Source organism: Petaurus breviceps, unplaced genomic scaffold, assembly GCF_028583685.1.
Source record: "Petaurus breviceps papuanus isolate PSGF00001 unplaced genomic scaffold, PetGlider_PUasm1.0 185, whole genome shotgun sequence".
Classification (NCBI taxonomy): Eukaryota; Metazoa; Chordata; class Mammalia; order Diprotodontia; family Petauridae; genus Petaurus; species Petaurus breviceps.
Window position 1 is genome coordinate 21,399,255 of NW_027185797.1, and position 19,234 is coordinate 21,418,488.

At 38.0% G+C, this 19,234-nt stretch overlaps 1 protein-coding gene across 18 annotated transcripts in view; it reads left to right on the top strand.

Annotated features, from left to right (window-relative positions):
• The window catches only part of RBMS3 (RNA binding motif single stranded interacting protein 3), a 1,480,592-nt gene that overhangs the window by 1,183,371 nt on the left and 277,987 nt on the right, over nucleotides 1-19,234 (top strand). For all 18 annotated transcript variants that reach the window (XM_069088563.1, XM_069088548.1, XM_069088550.1 and 15 more), the window contains one exon: nucleotides 4,351-4,430. In XM_069088563.1, coding sequence (XP_068944664.1) covers nucleotides 4,351-4,430 — 80 coding nt within the window. The remainder of the gene's footprint in view (nucleotides 1-4,350; nucleotides 4,431-19,234) is intronic.

Below are 19,234 nucleotides of genomic sequence, written 5' to 3' on the forward strand. Positions count from 1 at the left end.
GGGGGAAGGAAGAGAGAGGGAGGGGGAGAGAGATTGCTCAAACATATATATACATAACTGAACTCTCTCATTACTTCTCTCTCATGCTTCCATATTAAGTTTCTGATCTTTCCTCCTAAATTCCTCATCTATTTCCTTCTTTCTGTACAGATAGTCTATAGCATATGCCTACGAAAGCCTACTTTTCTGACCTATTAAAGACCCATCCCTTTCCCACACTTTACAGTCCCCTCTATTTGGCCTTCTTATCAAGATCCTCATACATGCTATTCCATTTTCCATCTCCACACTGTTGTATTAGCCATTGAACCCCCATGCCTAGAATGCATCCACCCCTACCTATGCCTCTTACAAATTCTAGTTTCCTATAAGACTTGACTCAAACACCAAGTTCTTCATTTACCATTCTTGATCTTTGTAACTGGTAGTCATATACACTTCCATCACTTTGTGTACATTCCTTGATATATATGGAAGGCTATTTATTCTTAACACCTAGCATAGTGTCTGGCACACAGTAGGGTTAATAAATGCACTTTTCTTGTCTGATCAACAATGTTACTCTTCTTTCTGTATTCATTGATCTTTACCCAACTACTTCCCTGCTTTTCCACTCTGGTTCATGAAGGTCCTCAAAGAAGTATATTTTTTCAAAATTAGAACTTCCATTGATACCTTTTGTTTTTACATCACCTAAATTCCCCCCCCCCGAATCTTTCCTCCCAGAAAGTCAGTCCTTATTAAAAAGAAAAAAAAAAAAGAAAGATCAACAAAAGTAACTATGCCTTGTGAATATACAATGATCTTTCCATCCCACTTACCCTGTTTCTTTTGAAAAGTGTGCATTTCCAGATCCATATTCCTTTCATATGGCTTAGTCTAACCCACCAGCTCTCAGTAATGCTTATTAGGTCAAATTTGACTCCTTGTTGCATTACTATTTCTTGCTGACCTTGCTTATCACATATCCCTTCTGTATGTGTATAATGATATTAGCCTTTTTCAATGTGACAGGGTTGGTGGGAGGAGCTACCTTCCACAGGATTGATGAAATCTCCAATGTGAGGAGGTAGCTGGGTCAGAGGCAAAGTCCAGAGAGTCAGGAATGGAGTCGGGTTAGAAAAAGTTACTGCTGGTGTGAGCAGTTCCTCAAATGGAGATTCTGATGAGGAAGTTAGCAGCTGGGTGACAGAAGAGATAAATGCACTTTCCATCATTCAGCTGATAGTGAAGATTGTCACCTTTTGGTTGAGGCATCAGATATTGACAGAGACCCTTAGGGAAACCCTTTGAGGGCAGGGTTGAGCAGTGGACCAGACTAGCGAGAAAGCTGGAAATTCATTAACCCCCCCAAAGGCCTAGCTGTTCTAGCTGTGCCATTGTAGGAACTGTTCTATTAAGTACACTTTCCTGAGGTGTGTGGTAGCAATAGAAGCAGCAGTGCTGAAAGGATAACAGATTCGCCTTTGATAGAAGAAGCCAAATAACACCAAGCTGCGTGCAGATCAGAGAAAGAAAGAGGCCATGCGGATTATGGAGAAGGAATCAGGGCAGTATTTGGAGCAAGCAAAGGAAATCTTTCAGATTGGGAAGTGAAGGAACATCCACAGTAGCAGTAGAGTGATGGAGACCAGGTAGCAGAGGTCATGGACTGTGCTCAGTAGCATTTGTTTGTGGGAGCCAGAGGTGAGGAGCACAGATCAGTAATGCTGAGGACAAAGCTGGACCTTACCCTTCACCAATACTGTGAGTCATGTTGGCTGTGCACGTCCAAGCAAGAGCAGCCAACTCTCTAGCAGTAACTCATGAGTTATTTACTCGTTAGGGGAGACTCACCCCTGGAATCATAGGTTTGGGAGGACAATAGAGGTCCCTGGAGAGGCAGGGGCCCATGAAAAGAATGGATTATTAGAATATCTAGCAACTTAAATTTTTCATATGTCAGGAGAGGTAACTGGGGTCCGCAAGAAGGGTTTTTTTTTTTCTTAATTGTCTATGGGCTAAGTTACAAGACTATTTTATATTATTTATTGTGTAAAAGAAATTTATTCTTTGTGAGGTTGCTAGGTGGCTCAATGAACAGAGCACTGGCCCTGGAGTCAGGAGGACCTGAGTTCAAATTTGACCTCAGACACTGAACACTAACCATGTGACCTCAGGCAAGTCACTTAACCCCAATTGCCCCACCTTCCCCCCTCCAAAAAAGCAAATATATATATTCTTTATTCCACACCCTCTGAACTTAGTACTTAGTACTTACAAAGGAACTGAAGATCATATAGAGAAAATTAGAGGCAAGCTAGATTCATGTATTCTCAGGCAAAGGATGAATGAGAGCATTAGCCAAAGAGCAGGATTGTTGAGAAGCCTCCAAAAGCAGGTTTTGGGTCCTGTTTTGTAGACATGAGACCACAGGTTTTATTCCTCATCGCCCACTTGAATTTCATCTCCTGTCAATTTCTAGTTATGACTCTTGGTATCTTCATTCTATCCATCCTCACCATTCTCTAGAGTAGCCAGCTTGCTGCATTAGATGCAGGCAGTTTCTTCATTCCTCACCTTTGTAGGATTTTGGGAAATGAGAACATAAAATTGACTCTTAAAAAAATCCTTATTTTATTCATTTTTTTAAGGGGGGAAAGCAAGGCAATTGGGATTAAGTGACTTGCCCAAGGACACATAGTAAGGGTGTCAAGTGTCTATAATATTCATTTTTAAGACTTTTTTTTTCTTTTGAAGATGCCATCAATTTACTCATTAGGTCATTATAGTGATACTTGGACTGGTCTAATACCCAACCCAAAGGAATAACTATGTACCAACTGCTGCCATTTGTCTCTTACTTTTTGTTTCAGAAGTGATATTTTGAAGTTTTCATTGGTTAAAAAATATGTTCTTGCAGAGGATAGTTCATTCTGACATAAATCTCATGAAATAGATTTAACCACTCAATACAGAATGAGAAAAGAGCTTTACTTTCTCAAAGTAAATCCATTGCTAATTGAACCTTCAGTAATCCACTATTTCCCAAGGAACAAAACTCATGAATTCCTGCTATAGGATAACTTCTTAGAATAGCATTCAAGGCCTTTTGCAGTTTGATCCCTACCTTCTTCTCCTTACCTATTCTCTACTATACCTTGAAAAACCCTCTGTTGTGGTCAAATTACACCTCTCATCTGCACATCAGCTCCTGTCTCTATCTGCTTATGCCCAGGGGTGTTCTGGTAAATGCTTAAAAGCAGGTTTTAAGAAAAAAAAAATATATATATATATAAATCACACACTTTTAAGTTTAATTTACATTATTGACATTTTTTCTGTTACTTTGAGGCTAGAAATTAAAAAAAAAAACCATTAACTCAAACCCCGATTTGAAGTACTTGCTAATTTCTAAGTTGTAAATGCTCACACTTAAAATGTAATGGTTCCAGCACACCCATGCTTAGATCCCTACCCCTCTCTAAAATGCCCTAAGTTTCAACAAAATCATCTCCATGTATTAATCACCTATCATGGTGATTATCACCTATTATGGCATAGATGCCATAAGACAGGACAGACACAATGATCAAAATAAGACAGTGTATCACAGTCTAACACCTTGGATTCAGAGTCAGGGGAAATTTTGTTTTAAATTCTAGCTTAAATCCCTACATAAGTTCAAATCCTACCTCAACACTTGCTAGCTGTGTGATCCTGAGTGAGTCACCTACCCTCGTATGCCTCAGTTTTCTTCCCTGTGAAATGGGTGTATTCAAAAGCACCTACCTTGCAAGGTAGGTTTGAGTATCAAATGAGATAATATTTATAAAGCACTTAGCACAGTGCCCAGTCCATTGTAGGTACTATATAATGCTTGTTCATTTCCCCTTCCCACATAAAATTCTTCAGTTTATTTCTTTTTTTGTGGGCCAAGGTTTTATCTGGATAAGTGTGACAGTTTTATTCCTGATGATGTTCTGGCTCCACTGTATTTTCTTTGAGCTTTAAATTTCCATTGTCTTTCCTAAAGCTTTCCCCAAGCTGCCTCAGTGATCACCTTTTTCTGAATACCTAGAGGGACTGGATTCAAATTCTACCACTGCCCCTCAATACTTGTGTGACTGTGAGCAAGTAAATTAAGTTCTCTGGGCTTTGGTGCCTAATCTAGAAAATGAATGAATCAGAACTGAAATTCCCTTCAAGCTCCAGACTATAATCTCAATTTGCCCTTGTGCTGTCTGGACTAGTCATTTGGTGGATGACACGGAGTGCCTTCTACTTACTTCACATTTTTACATGTTTATTTCAGCTTCCAAACAAACTTAAAGGAAGGTTATTCATCTCTTCTTTTCCCTTCCTTCCTAGGATGGAGTCAACTGAAAAATGTGAAGTGGTAATTCAACATTTTAATGGGAAGTACCTGAAAACCCCACCAGGAGTACCAGGTAAGTAGCTATGTTAGCTAAATGCTGAAAGGGACTTGCTGGATGGGACACTCTTCCACTTACACTGAAGATATGACAGATCACTGGAAGGTAGTCAAGAATAGAATGCTTGATTATTTCATCAGGAAAAAAATGCATTTCTAAAAAAAACTTTGGTATATGCCCATTGCATCTTTCCCTTTATAATCACAACCATTCTATGATTTTCCATCAATGCAATTTTAAAACATGAATGAGAGAAAATACATATATGTGTGTATATTTGCATATATGCATACGTATGTAGATAGATACAGACAGATATGGAAGAGAAAATGGCATGCTTTTATTCAATACAGTGGATACTGGTACCATATTTCCAGTTAATAAATTTGTAAGGATTTCCTGTCAAATACTTGTTTGCAACTTGAGGATTTTCATACAAAATCACGATTACTCTGTGCTTTGGAACGTGGTAAGAAACCACAGAAGCGTGTTAATTTGGCATTACTATTCAATCCTCATAAGGTCTTCTCACCTCAAGGATATAGTTGACAAGTTTATTGAAGCTTTCTGGTACAGTTTTAAGTTGGTTCATGGTCTACATACACTAAGAAGGCTCATCACCAGTAGATTAGAAAAGTCACTCTCTACAGAATCTTGAGCTCATCTCTTCCCTTTCCATATTCAGTGGTACTCCTAATATCTTTCTGAACATTTTACTGTCCCATTACCTTTTATATCATCTAATCTGTTGCCCCTTCAGGCACATGCGCATGTGTGTGTGTGTGTGTGTGTGTGTGTCTGTGTGTGTGTGTGTCTGTGTATACACACACATGGATGTTAAGTACAAAGAAAGTATCAAATGAGAAATATTTGAGTGGAGATGTGGCATAGACATTTCAGAGATCAGAGAATCATTTAATCATGTATTTAGAACCAGAAGGGTTCTACCTAGATCAAGCTGTTCATTCAATTGACTTTAGAGTGATTTTAGAATAGGAATAGTAATATTTCTACAGAGCTTACTCTGTGCCAGGCACTGCACTAAAACCAAAGAACATTTTACAAGTAGGTATTATTATTACTCCTGTTTTGAAGTTGAGGAAAATGAGGCAAATTTGCCTAGGGTCACACAGCTGGATTTTTACCCAAGTCTTCCCAAGCCCAGACCTGGTACTACTGTACCACCCAGCTGCCTTTGTGGTGAGAAGGCAAAAAGCTATTAAGACCTCACAGAAATTGGGTTGAGGAAATCCTAAATAAATCATCTGGTGCTATAGAAAGAGAGTTGGATTGGCCGTCAGAGGACCTGGCTTCATAGCCAGGCTCTACTATGTATGTGACTTAGGGCAAGTTCCTTTGCCTTTGTATGTGTGCCTCAATGTAACCTCACCTCCAAAATGCGAGTTGCACCAGATGACCTCTAAGGTCCCTTCCAGTTCTCAATTAGTGATCCTACATTCCTCTCCAGACCTCAGTTTGCCTCCTTTTTCAAAATAAGGACACGAGCACATAATCCCTAAGCTTCCTTCTAACTTTCATCTTCCTTCTAACTTTTTCCTCCTAACTTCACAATTAACATGTTGTTGGATACTCAGGAAATCTGTGGCTGTCCATTCTTCTTTCTCTGGTTTTTCACTGAAAATTAACTATATAACTTCAAAATCTCAGAATAGTTTAACACCTTCCTGGAATAAGACTCTCCCCTCAATCATCCCAATCAAGTGGATATTCAACCCCAGCTTGCAGATCTTTATTAAAGAGGAAGTCCTATTACCCTTGGAGATATACACATATTAGTAGAATAAAAGGTACCTCTCCCACCACCTTTTTGTCTATTATTCTATCTTTCAATTAAAAAGCATTTTCTCTCTCCCTTTCTCCCTCTCTCCCAGGTTTCCTCTCTCCCTCTGTCCTTTTTCCTCTCCCTGTTCCCTTCTCTTTCTCCCTCACCATAGAAATTCAAAGAAAAGCAAAACCTTTGTAACAAATATGTACAGTCTAGTAAAACAAGTCCCCACGTTTGCCATGTCCAAAAATATATGTCTTGTTATGCATCTTGAGTTCACTGCCTGTTGTTTAGGATATGGGTAAGGAGCCTAGTTTATTACCAGTCCTTTGGAATAATAACTGATCAGAATTCATCAGAGTCCTTACCTCTTTCAAAGTTGCTTTTATTTACAATTTTGTCCTCCTGGTTCTGCTAACTTCACTCTGTACTAATTCAAACAAGTCTTCCCTGGTTTCTCTAACCCACCTTTTCAACTTCTCTTATAGCATAATAGTATACCTTCTTATATCGTGATTCTTTCAGTCACTCCCCCCATCAGGGGACCTTCTTTTAATTTCCAGAAGCTTAGTTTGTAGTAGACAGATTGAAACTGTTTTAAATCTTGTTCTACTCAGATTTAGGCTCAGGACTGGCTTATGAGAATAGGTCCTTGTTGACTAAAGTAGTTTACCCCAAGTTTGAACAACCCAGGTCAAACAGTGACAGATATATTGTTCATTTACATAACTAAAAAAATGTTCCATAGGAATGAGCATCTTGGAGTAGACAGGCTTCAATTCATGACTCCATTTTTTAGACTCCTTTCCCAAAAGGAGGCAGAGAAGTAGCTTCTACATTACTAATAGAACTGAATATGTTTCTCTCTGATAATATGCAATTAACACAAGCCATTTACTAGTGGAGACAAAGAAACTTGCTCAGACCTTAGACACGTGAACATCCTTCTCATGTGGCTGGCGAGGCTGCAATAGAAACCTGTCTAATAGCATAGCTACACCCAATGGAAACATGGTGAATAGCAAGGACGTGGCTATTTGAGGTGTTGATTTACTCAGAATGAGACCTACCTTGAGGGAGCATATGGGGGGAAATAATTAGACCTAATTATCACAGTCCTAAGAGATTTGACCTTACGCTGCATGACATAATAGAATTAAGTATATGATATTGATCATCTTCAGGGCTCAGACATTTGGTTGGCTATTTCTATGGATGCCTTAATTTGGAAGCCCAACTGTAGTAGATAATAAAAGGTAAAACATAAGTTCAAGACATTTTCTTGGTGAAATTTGGATTTGGGAAACAATAAAACTGCATTTAAATTAATTCATGGATATAATTGGAAAGGACAGCATTAATAGCCTCTGGCACAATATTCAAGGAATTCATGTGTGTGTGTGTGTGTGTGTGTGTATGTGTTGTGTGTTTTAAAATTTGTGTTGGAAGAATAAACAGCATTCGATCTGAAGTTAGAAAGATCTGTATTCAGATGCAGTCTGAGACTCCCCAGTGCAATGATCCTAGGCAAATCATTTAGCCCCTCTCTGTCTGCATCAGTTTCCTTATTGGTAAAATGAGAATAATAATAGTACCTACCTCCAAAGTTTAAAGATTAAATGAGTTGATATATTTTAAATGGCTTTGCACACCTTTAAAAACTGTATAAATGATAGCTTTTCTTACTATTACTCTGGATGGATAAAGTATCAAGTCTCCAAAGTTCTCCCTTTTAGGATAACTCTTTACCCATCCTGCAACCTGAGAGGAAAATGTCATGAAGGGACAAATATCATTTTGGAAGTGGTGCTTTTGGTGTTTCCGTTGAAGAAGCTAATTTTCCTGACCTAGTTGAGTGCCCTGTGCTTCAGGGAACTGGTACCATTGCTCAGGGGTGTGCTAATTGGATCCAATTATAATTGGACTGACCTGCCTTACAACTAAAATGTTTGATAGAATTGTTATTAAAAAAAATAGTAGTGCTCTGTTTGATGAAGATTTCCTGGCTCACAGTTGAGAGGACTTTGGTTCTGCAGAGGTCTGGGGCATTGTTCATATACATGTAATGATTATAACTAGGGGAGGCTACTGAAACAGACGCTCAGGAGAGAACTGAGCACTGCCTAGCTTTATGAGATTGTGGTTCAGTAGTCTGTGTATTTGAATGAAAAAGATGGTAAATAATGATTTCCCCCAGAGGGTGCAAGTTGGAGCCATGCAGTTAGTTGAAAGAACACTGGATTTGGAGCTGGAAAATCTGTGTTTTAAGGTACCCTTGGCTACCTACTACTAGTAGGTTGCCAATGTGACCTTGGGCAAGTTTCTAAACCTCTCTGGGTCTCAGTGCTTCAACTGCAAAATGAGAGGGAGGAATTCAGTGACCTCAGAGTCACTTCCTTCCCACTCCACATCTATGATCCTGGGATCCAGAGGGCAGAAGTAGGAGCAAAGATGGAGGCAGAATGATGCAATAAAAAAGATTGAAAGACCCACAGGAAACAGATTTAAATCCCAGCTGTACCCCTTAAGATCTCTATAATCTTGGGCAAATAGTTTCACTTTTGTAGAACTCTAGTTTCCCAATCTGCAACATAAGGGAGATGAATCTCTAAGATTCCCTACCTCTTGAACTATGATGAAGAAAAAAGTTGCAGAGAGAATGGTTTAGATGCTATATGGTTTATATGCCTTGGGTGGCAGGGTTGGGGGAGGGGCAGTAATGGTTTTCCCACCATTACAAGTCTTCATGTTAGGTTTGGGGATCTTGCTCAGAGCAGTTGGACTGGATCACATCTGAATTCCCTTTTATGATTGAGGAAACAGTCATCTTTTTTTGATAATACAACTATGCTTGTAATCAGATTGGAAACAAGTTGAGTATGAATCCATTCACTTCATATGATTCTATCTTACCATGCTGTTCTACAGCTCTGTCTCAGACACTCATTAGCTATCTAATCCTGGACAAATCACTTATCCTTCTTCTTCCTCAGTTTCCTCATCAATAAAATGTCTGTGAAAGCAAGAGCACATAAGCTTCCAGAGTTGTGAGGAAAACATGATATACTATGTAGAAAACACTGGGCAAAACTCAAAGTGCTCGGAAATTCCTGGCTGTTATTATTCTGCATCTCTAAGCTAACATGTGCCTCAGTCATTTGGCAAGTATTGTATCATCTTGATTTCGGTTAATTCGGCCATCATTATTCCTTTTGAGAGACATTAAAGGCAATCAAGTTTTCCTGTGTATTTTTGTGAATGACAATCAGAGTCTGCAAATTATCTTCCCAGCATCCCTGTAATTGGGATAAACGGAAAATCAGCTCAATTTATTGCTTTGACCTCTCTCTGAAATTCAGTCCAGAAATCCTGGAGCTTGGGGATATTAACAAGGGCAAATAACCCTGCCCACCTTTAATTGCAGAGGCTCCCACAGCGAGATGGTATGTATTAGGAAAGATTAGCCAGTCTTTCCAGGGTTAACGATGATGGATTTTTGATCTTTCCATTGAATTTCTGGCAGCTTAAAGAAATTGACGTGGAAGTTTGTGAATCTTACTTTTTGGGCTCTGACTCTTCTCCCTTGGCTCCCTTTCCTATTTCTTCATCATTTCTTTATTTAGTTCATTGTTGCTGTCATTTTTAATGAAAGCATCATGGGCCATTAATGCCCATTACTGCCTCCCGAAGGGGCACCAGACCAGGTCACTCTTGAACACAAATAAATGGAGCCGAATGTCCTTACCAGAAGCTAAGCTTTTTATAAGCTCAGGTCTAAATGAGAGAGAAAGTCACAGGAGACCATATTTCTGTGTATCTCCTCTCAGATAGTGAGTGAGGCAAGTATGTCAATCATGCTGCTGCTCAGCCCTCAGCAGAAAGAGACAGTGAAGTTGTTTCTCCCTGTCTCTCGAGGGAAAGAAAAGCATGGTGCTCCATAAATGTTACATGTCCTATGTATTGATCTCCATGTTTTCAGGACAAAAAGGAGGATCATTAGTCGTTGGCTTTTTTCACCCCAGACATTTTTTGGTACCATAATGAATCATGCAGCTGAACAGAATGAAGAAAGCTCCTAGTGCTGTTTGCAAGCTTCTTCCAAAAGAAAAGGGTGAGGGTCTCTGACACTCCAGGGGTTGTTGGGGAAAATTCTTGAAAGATTTACTTTTCAAAGGACTCCTGCAGTCTTGCCTGGCACCACAAAGGCAAACATTGTACACAAAAGGACATGTATTGATGAGCTGAGCATGTAGGAAGACAGCTTTATGGGAGATGACCCTGTCTTCCCTCTTGTAGCTGAATTCTGCCCATGAGCAAATGTTTCTGTCAATAGGATAAATCTTGTTCTGAATGTGGAACATGAGATATGAGAAAATGGAACAGGCCACTCTCCAATAAATTGTCCTTATGTAGTTATGATCTTTAGTTAGTTCCTAATCTTAGTAGAACTCCAATTCCTAATCTCTCTCCCTCTTCCCTCCCCCAGCCAAAAAAATGAAAAAGGAAGGGAAGACCTGGGGGGCAGGTTGGAGAAAAACTCACTGCAGGACATCCATACTAACAAGTTTACTTGAATATTACAGAGGATCAAAGAAAACGCAGATGTCTATGTGAGTGTTGAATTACTAGAACAAGTCCATTCCATAAACATTTATTGTGTCTGATACACATCTGACATAGTACTAGGGGTTGGGCTTATAGAGACAGAAACAAAACAGACCCTGCCCTAAAGGGGCTTATATTCTACTGAGAATATGTACATAGACAGTAAATACAAAATTAATTGGCAAGCATGTAGTAGGTGCTAATGTATGCCAGCCATGGTGCTGGGTTATAAGAATACAGGGAAGAAACAAACAAAAACAAAAAAAAGGAAAGAAAAAAATAGTCTTTGCCTTCAAGTGGCTTACACTCTACAGAGGGGGTGGGGTGTATAGACAGACAAGTAAACAAGAAGTAATTTCACTGGAAGTAGACAGAAGGAACCATTAATCATTGGGAGAATGAAGAAATCATGTTTTCCTAAGGAATGAATAAAGCCTTCCCCTACTGCCTCTTTTCCCTAAAGTGAAAGATGGGTTGCTTTTTTACATGGCTACTTCTAATACCTTTATGTATTTACTCTGAGACCTTTGCTGGTAATAGTAAGAAATGGCCCATAGTTTATTTATTTAACAGCTTCCAGGGGTAAAATACAAAGGTCAATGAGTATTTAAAACACCATTTATATTCCAAGGCAGGGATCACAGATTTCAAAACTGTGAAAAGAAGTGTAGATGGTGGACTCTATACAGGAAAATGAGACTGTCAGCAGTTGGCAGCCATGTCTCCAGAGCAGCAGGCAGCCAGTTATCACAATTACCATTCCCTGGTGGGATGAGTCCACCTGGTCCACAGCTCTAACCTCAACAATATAGTGGAGAGAAAATGGAAAACTATTGTAATGCACTATGTGGGGAAACAAAATTCTCTTCATTTGCAAATAAAGTGGTTGACATTAAAATGACTAGCATTCTCCATGAGCCAGAAATTAAAGGTAGCAAGTTCCTCGATCTCAACTGTGATCTAAGACTTCAAATTGCAACTAGGCTGCAGAAATGATGTTTTTATATTATCAACTATACAAACACTATGATGACCAATGCAGAGTATGCCAGCATTAGGTTTCATAGGGGTAATAATATTCAGCGTTATAAAATATAAGTTTTTTGTGAGTAGGAACTGTTTCACTCTTAGTACCTTTATTCTCAATAAATAATACAGGTCCTGGTATGTCAAATATTTGATTGTTGATGGATAGGAATGATAGATCCCAGTATTCTCTATGAATCGTATTTTGACTAGAATAAACCATCTTCAAAAGTAAATTTCTCAGATCAACAATACTTTCTTGCAAATATTGCATAAAAAATGCCAGCTGCATAAATGAAGAAAAAGATGTGTACATGGCACCCCTAATTTCCATTTGATGATATTTAGAATGTTTTGAGGTGCATATGCTGTTATTCATGAGCCTTGATTCTTTTTCTCTCTCTCAATCAACCTGATATTCCTTCTCTTTCTCTTCTCCTTCCCTGCTCATTTCTATTTCTCCCCTCCAACATTCCTTCTCCCTTGAAAATATGCCCAGTCCCTGTAAATGCTCCTATCCAACCAGAGTCTGTGATTGACATCATTATCAGCACAGGTTTGGGGTTTTTGCTTTGTTTTGCATTGGCTTCATATTCCTTTTGAAAGGAATGAACAAATGAATGTTTTGTGAACATAAATGTATCTGATCCACAATGACCAAGTATATGTCCGTATGTCTCTGTATTTGTATGTATGTATGTATGTATGTATATGTACACATACATATATATTTGGGTGTGCTCATATATGTATATATTTATATATCATTAATGATCATATATGTATCTAGGTTTGCATATTTGTGTGTATGGATGTATGATCTAGAATTACTCAAACTATTTTTAAGCAATCAACCTTGAGGTTTCATAAAAGAACCAGAAATAAGTATGGTGCCAGACATCTGAGAAACTCATAACTTAGTAATCTCTGAGTATCCTCAAAAGCCATGACAGCTCTCTAATAATGGGAATGACTGTGCTCTTAAACTTTGCATGCACAAAAATGAGCATTGACCTTGATCTGTTCTATAGAATGTGCTCAGTGCTATGAACTGCTAAGCATGAAGAACCTTGAGTTTCGGTTCCTGCTTGTACTAGGGAGACCTTATCCCTAAGTCATATTTCTCTTTGAAAACTACTAACTGAAAGGTTTTATTGCTTCTCTGACATAATAATTGGTGTTGATGGAGTTTGATGGAAACCTAGATAATGGAATCAAGAAAGTAGCTGGGGAGGCTGAAAGGGTGGCACCAACTTTAGTGATATGCCCCATCCTATTGGATAATTCAATGACATAGACCTGCCAAAGTTAGCACATCTAGTTTTTGATGTGCAAATAAATGTTCTTGGTGTGACAATACCAAGAATTAATATTTAATAAATGTTGACTGATTAATTGATCAGCATGAATGGAGAGGAGTTTCCTCATCAAGACTTCCCTATTCCAAGTAAATCACAGGTCGAGACTCCCTCCTTTATTCCTTCCAAAGAAAAATATATGAGAGCAAGCACTAAGTACCTAGCTGAACATAACACAGTACCAGTAAAACTAAATACAATTCAAAATGGAATTGAATTGTTTAACTGCTAGCCTCCAAAAGTTTATAGCCTAAAACATATCATCCATAAATTTTATTCTCAATTGCAATTCTAAATGGCCCCAAAGCCACTAATGAGCAGTCAGATTCTGATGTCTGCCAGAGTGAGTATAGTCCTCAAAAAAAGAAAGAAGTAGAGGCCACTGGAGAAGAATTAAGACAGAAACTGGGAAAGATCACTCTGGGAAATTGAGAGGTAACTGCCAACTCTACAGTCATTCCTAAATCTCTCTTACCAGGGTTGATATGCTTTATTCCAACCTCATGTCTGACTGGCAGGCAGTATTCCCTTTCTTCTATGCTTCAAGCACTCATGATGTCTCCAGTATGGTTAGTTCCTTTGCAAATACAGATATTAATTTTTCTCAGTCTTAATAAAATAACATCATAAATTCTTTTCCTGAAAGATTATCTTCTCTAGTGACCAATCCTATGGAAATAAACTTCTCTTAAATTTAACTCATCCTTGGTTTAAAAAAAAAATGTCTGTTGGTGACCGCTTACCATAAGCCCTTCCAGTTTGGTAAGGTTTGCCAGAGCTTGTGATCTCAGTGATAGTCCTTGAAAACTCAGGGTTCACTCAAAAGCATGATGAAATATCTGATTGGTTTGTGTAGGGGAATGGTCAGTATCCTGCACAGATGTCCATTGTTACTTTCTAGTAGCTTACTCTGGGCCTCACTGTACACACAGTTAATTCCTGGTTTATTTTTTCATGATAATGCCTACTTCTGGGAAACAGTGCTTCCTTTTTAAAAACATCATGACCTCAAACTTCATTTGACCACCTTTGCTTCATAGTGTGCTTTCTTACCATTTGTGATTTGTGGGTGCTGAGTAAATCGGACTTTCATATTTTACTTCCCATCTGAAGTTTTCTCTCTATCTCTCTTTTACCTTGAGTTGTCTCCTATGCACAAAGCCATTCTTGAAATTTGAGAGGAAATTTATATGATAATATCATATAATATCAAATAATAATATCAAATAATCAGCGAGGCAACAAACATTAATTAAATGTCTGCTGTAGGCCAAATACTCTGTTAGGCACAAAGAATGCAAAGACAAAAATGAGAGGCCCTGCCCTCCATGGACTTATATTCTACTGAGCGATGTCATCCAATATTTATATAAGTGTATATAGAATATAACCATAAATATACGGGGAATATGTACAAAGTGATTTGGGCTGAACAAAGAATACTAGAGGCAAAAGTGAGGAATTACCCAGTTTAATATGAAGACATTTTTTTCAAATCAAGATAGTAGCATTGAATGACAAAAACAAAACAAAAATCTTTACCCCATTGTTATTCAGAACAGAAATTCGCATTTTATTGTAAGAGTTGAATTCTCTGTGGCTTCTAAAGCATTACATATACTTGCAATCTAACATGATAGATAGATATTGTAAAATTTTCAAGGATTGTGTCCAATTTTTCATGTGTATCTCCTTTTAATATCTGGTAGAAAACTAGCCTTCAACAGGATTCTCAATAAATGTTGGCATCAGAAAGTTTCTTAATTGGCTGACTGAAATTATCTCCCCACTCATCAATTGCCCAAACTTTCTAAATGTCTCCTCATTTTCCCCTCCTTGTTGGAAATGGCCTCCTTGGATTCAGAACTGGATATACTATAGTTTATTAACAACTATAGCTTTGTATTGATTTTCCTGCCTTCTCTCAAGTCTGTATTAGAACAGGGAATTCTTTAGCATTTGAGAGAGGAAAGCTCAGAGGGATGGGGGAAGTGGTGGATGGGAGTGGTAAGAAGGGATTCATTAAGTCTCAGAGCATTTCACTTTGAGTCTGACAAATAAAAGACCAACTTGAGCCATCTGGTTCCATAAAACATGCCAGAAAATGTATATTAATTGTAAATCTGAGCTCATGCAAATGTGGCTTTCCCAGATAGGACCTGACCTCTGCGTTTGTTTTCAAGAATACCATATTGTCAGATATGATTTTCTGACTTGGGAAGAAAAATGGGTATAATTGTAACTACATAGCTATGTGTTTGAGATCATATAATAATAATAATAATAATAATAAATAATTTGTATTTCAATTGCGCTTTCAGATTGATGATGCATCCTTTTTTCTTATCCAACCTCATGAGGGAGGTAAATGCCTATACTCTAGCCTCTACCTCCTAGATCATAGTCCAGCTTTCTCCTGGACTTCTGATTAGTAAGACTTTACCATTTTGTAACCAGCTCAGGATTTCCAATCTATTGTCCCCTGTCCAACTTCATGCCATGCTGGGAAACCATGACTTCCTCCCTAATTTACACCTCTGCATCTATAAACAGCAATCAAATAAACAAGACCATTCCTAAAAATAATCCATCAATTTGGTTTGAAGACTCCACTCTCCATCTCTGGAATTTTCCTGAACAGCTCCCCTGCTCACCACCAACACTACTCTCTTAGGGTTTAATTAGTAGATCTGAAAATAACCATAGTGCTAACCACGTGTTGTACATTGTGTCAAGGGTTGGGTATGCAGATAGAAAAAACAATTACAACCTCATCTTTAAGATGCTCATGTTCATTGTCTATAAGTTCTATTGTCTTTACAAGCACTTCAAAATCAGAGACTGGTCTAACCTTTAATATTTGTATACCCAGTGCTTAGCAGAGTGCCTATACAGAGTGATATTGACAATGCTGTGTTTCTTTTTTCATTCATTCATTCATTCATCCATTCATTCGTTTGTTTTGCTATAAAGAATTGTAAATACATAAATTCTCTGTAGGTAAATAGTTTTACATTTCAATTATGTCTCTATCCTATCTTAACCAATTTCTAATAACACATGGCATAAATGTTTGACTCAATTTGCTACTTGGAATTTCTACGTTTTACCTGTGTTTTAATTATTTCCATTGTATACCAAGCCATTTATGCCAATGGTGAGTTTTTTTTGCATGACAGTAAGAGTCACATCTTGGTCACTATTACAAATATGTCTTCTAGAGATCTGAATTTCTAAAAAAATGTGTTCTCAAGATCCGAATTGAGTCTTTATTGAAATGCCCTGGACACTCTGCCCAAGGTAGCATATTCGATAGGCTTGACCAATTACTTAATGCAATGATGTGAAACTCAAGGAGTTTTAAACTCATTTTCCAATCCATCCTTTCAACAGATATGTTTTCCTGTTCAGAAAGCTGAGACATAGAGAAAGTACCTTCCAAAGATCTCCCTTTTCAAGAGTAAGAAGATAGCTTAATAATAAGTGATTGGAGGTATGCTTAAGTTCAATCAATCAGCACCTCGAGGCTTTAATTCAACTGTTTGATTATAGCTTTAAGCCACAACTATGGAGGTCAGGTGATTTCTTCATGGCTATACAGCTGATGAGTCAGAGGAGGGGCTCCATTGTAGGTTCCTGACTCAAAGCCTAACTAACCATCTATCCCAAACCAAACCAAACCCACTTTACTAAAGCGTCAGTAGTGACCATTATGTTCCAGTTAAGTCCTTGCTAATGCTTTACTCAAAAGCCATATCCTGATCCTCATTTGTTTCTTTCTTGGCAATGAATTTCACTGTTGTAATATCATAGTCTCTGAGGGATAGAAGAAGGTCATCAGTAGGCCATTTGGTTCATCTTCCTTTTCCTCTGAGCCTGAGAATCTCTAAGGAAAAGTTCCTACCTTCCCTTAGAAACCGGAGTCAGTGTTTAGCTTAATTAATGGGATAATAGATTGAAAAATTTAAAGGGTTTTCTCCATGAACCTTTCCTTATTTTCCAATGATGCCTTCCCTAGAGGGTTTCCCTTTGCCTCCTTTCCCCTTTTCACTTTTCTCTACTCTTAAAAAAGAATTAGGCATTTGGCTGCATCTGTGTGGCATCCAAACAGCTGAAATGGGCCAAATTCATCCTTTCAAATGTTGTAGTTTGTTTTCTATATGGTGCCAAATAGAATTGTTTTTTTTTTTTTGGTATTTTTTTATCTTTGTTTTTTAGTGAGATGAAAAATTTTGTTGAGTTTTAGCCAAAATAATATTTTGTACAGTGATTGCTTATGCCAAATAGCCAATAAATAATGGTCATTTAGGGGTTATCTTATCTTATTATCTCTGCCCCTAAGAATTCTAAGTTTTCTTCAATTATAACCTCAATCTATAATGAGATATCATAAACATTTATTATGTGACTACTAAGTGCCAAGCAATGTGTTGGGGATACAAATAAGAAGAAAAAAAAGAAAAACATTACCCTTGAGGAGCTTACATTTAAAGGAGGAATGCAACAGAAAAAGGCATCTGAAAAGCAGAAGGGAGAACCAGAGGGTGGTGGGACAGGGGAATGATGAACATGATGGTGGAGTGGAAAACAAGCAGAATGATTGGTGGCCAATGAAACCACAGCTAGGATTTTAAGCCCTCTGTAAAGGGAGGCTATGGGAGGAGTTTTTTGTTCCACCTACCAACCCTCCAATCAGTACCCTCAGAAACAACTGAGGCTAAGAATAAGATATGAGCACTAAAGCTGAATCAGTCTCTGTGTTGATGAGTTTCCTGGTGATGAGTTTATTCAGGGTAAGGCAAGAACAACTAGAACCAAAGTCATATATGAATATGCATGTGTATTTACATACTTACACACATATATACATACATACACACATACACATATCTGTATGTGCGTGTATGCATATGTGTGATTATTAAAAAGGTTTAAGAGACATGGTTGCTGGGTAATTTAATCGTTTTATTAACAAGGGCACTGTATTATTAACAAAAGGGTGGTCATTTGGCCATCTCTCTCAGACTGTGGACAATTATGGCAATAGTCTCACAGTTTATTTGCTCTTCAAAGAGTAAGTCAATGAAGGTCTGAGAGTGACATCATGTCAACTTTGAACTGAGAGATTTACGTCTCTATATGGAAACCACCCCCAGCCTTGGGTAATCCATTCAAAGAATGGATACCTCACCCAAACCTGAGTAGTACAAATGGCTCCCCCACCAGGGTGGGGTCTTGAACTAGAAAGTTAATCCAGTCTCCTTATCAGCAATGTCTTTCAAGACACTGAACTATTTTAAAAATGAGGATTTTAGGAGAAAGGGAAAACTCTGAATCTCTCCTAAATTATTGGTTTTGAATAATCATTTCTCTCATATAATCTAATCACACACATTTAAACATATACACGCACATGCACACACATACTTAAAACCTTCTAGATTTGAAATGAAAGAAAAATCATTAAAGTAAAAAAGGAGTATTATTACAGTAAGAGGAAGTATCATGCCATTTTTTTTCACATACTATTTATGGAATGAATTTCCCAAATGGGGACTGTGGGACTTGAAGAGCTTAAGTGTTTTATAGCAGAGGAGGGATTTGAACCCAGGTTTTCTGAACTCCAAGAGTAGTCTGCTAGCAAAATCTCAGACTTGAAATCTAGTAAAATATAAGCTAAACAAAGTCTTAAGCACTTAACATCGTATGAAAAGCCTTACATTCTGTGCACGCTGTGTATGTTGTTAAATATTTTGCCATTTTTCATTGTGAATTTGTTGGCTATTGAGAGATATTTTGTGGGCTTGAGCTGGGTAGATATTTTTACAGACCATGGTTTATTTTAAGCAATCTGTACCAACACCACCACCCCATTCCCCCCATTGTCATTCTAAAAACTCCATTGATGATTTTCAGTTGAATATCAAAGTACTAGGAAATCTACCCTAGGGAGGAATCCTGCCACAGATGTTGGAGAGTCTCTGGTTTGACCCTGTCCTCTTTTCTACCTCTCATGTCTCTGATACTAAGATTCTCCAAGTGTT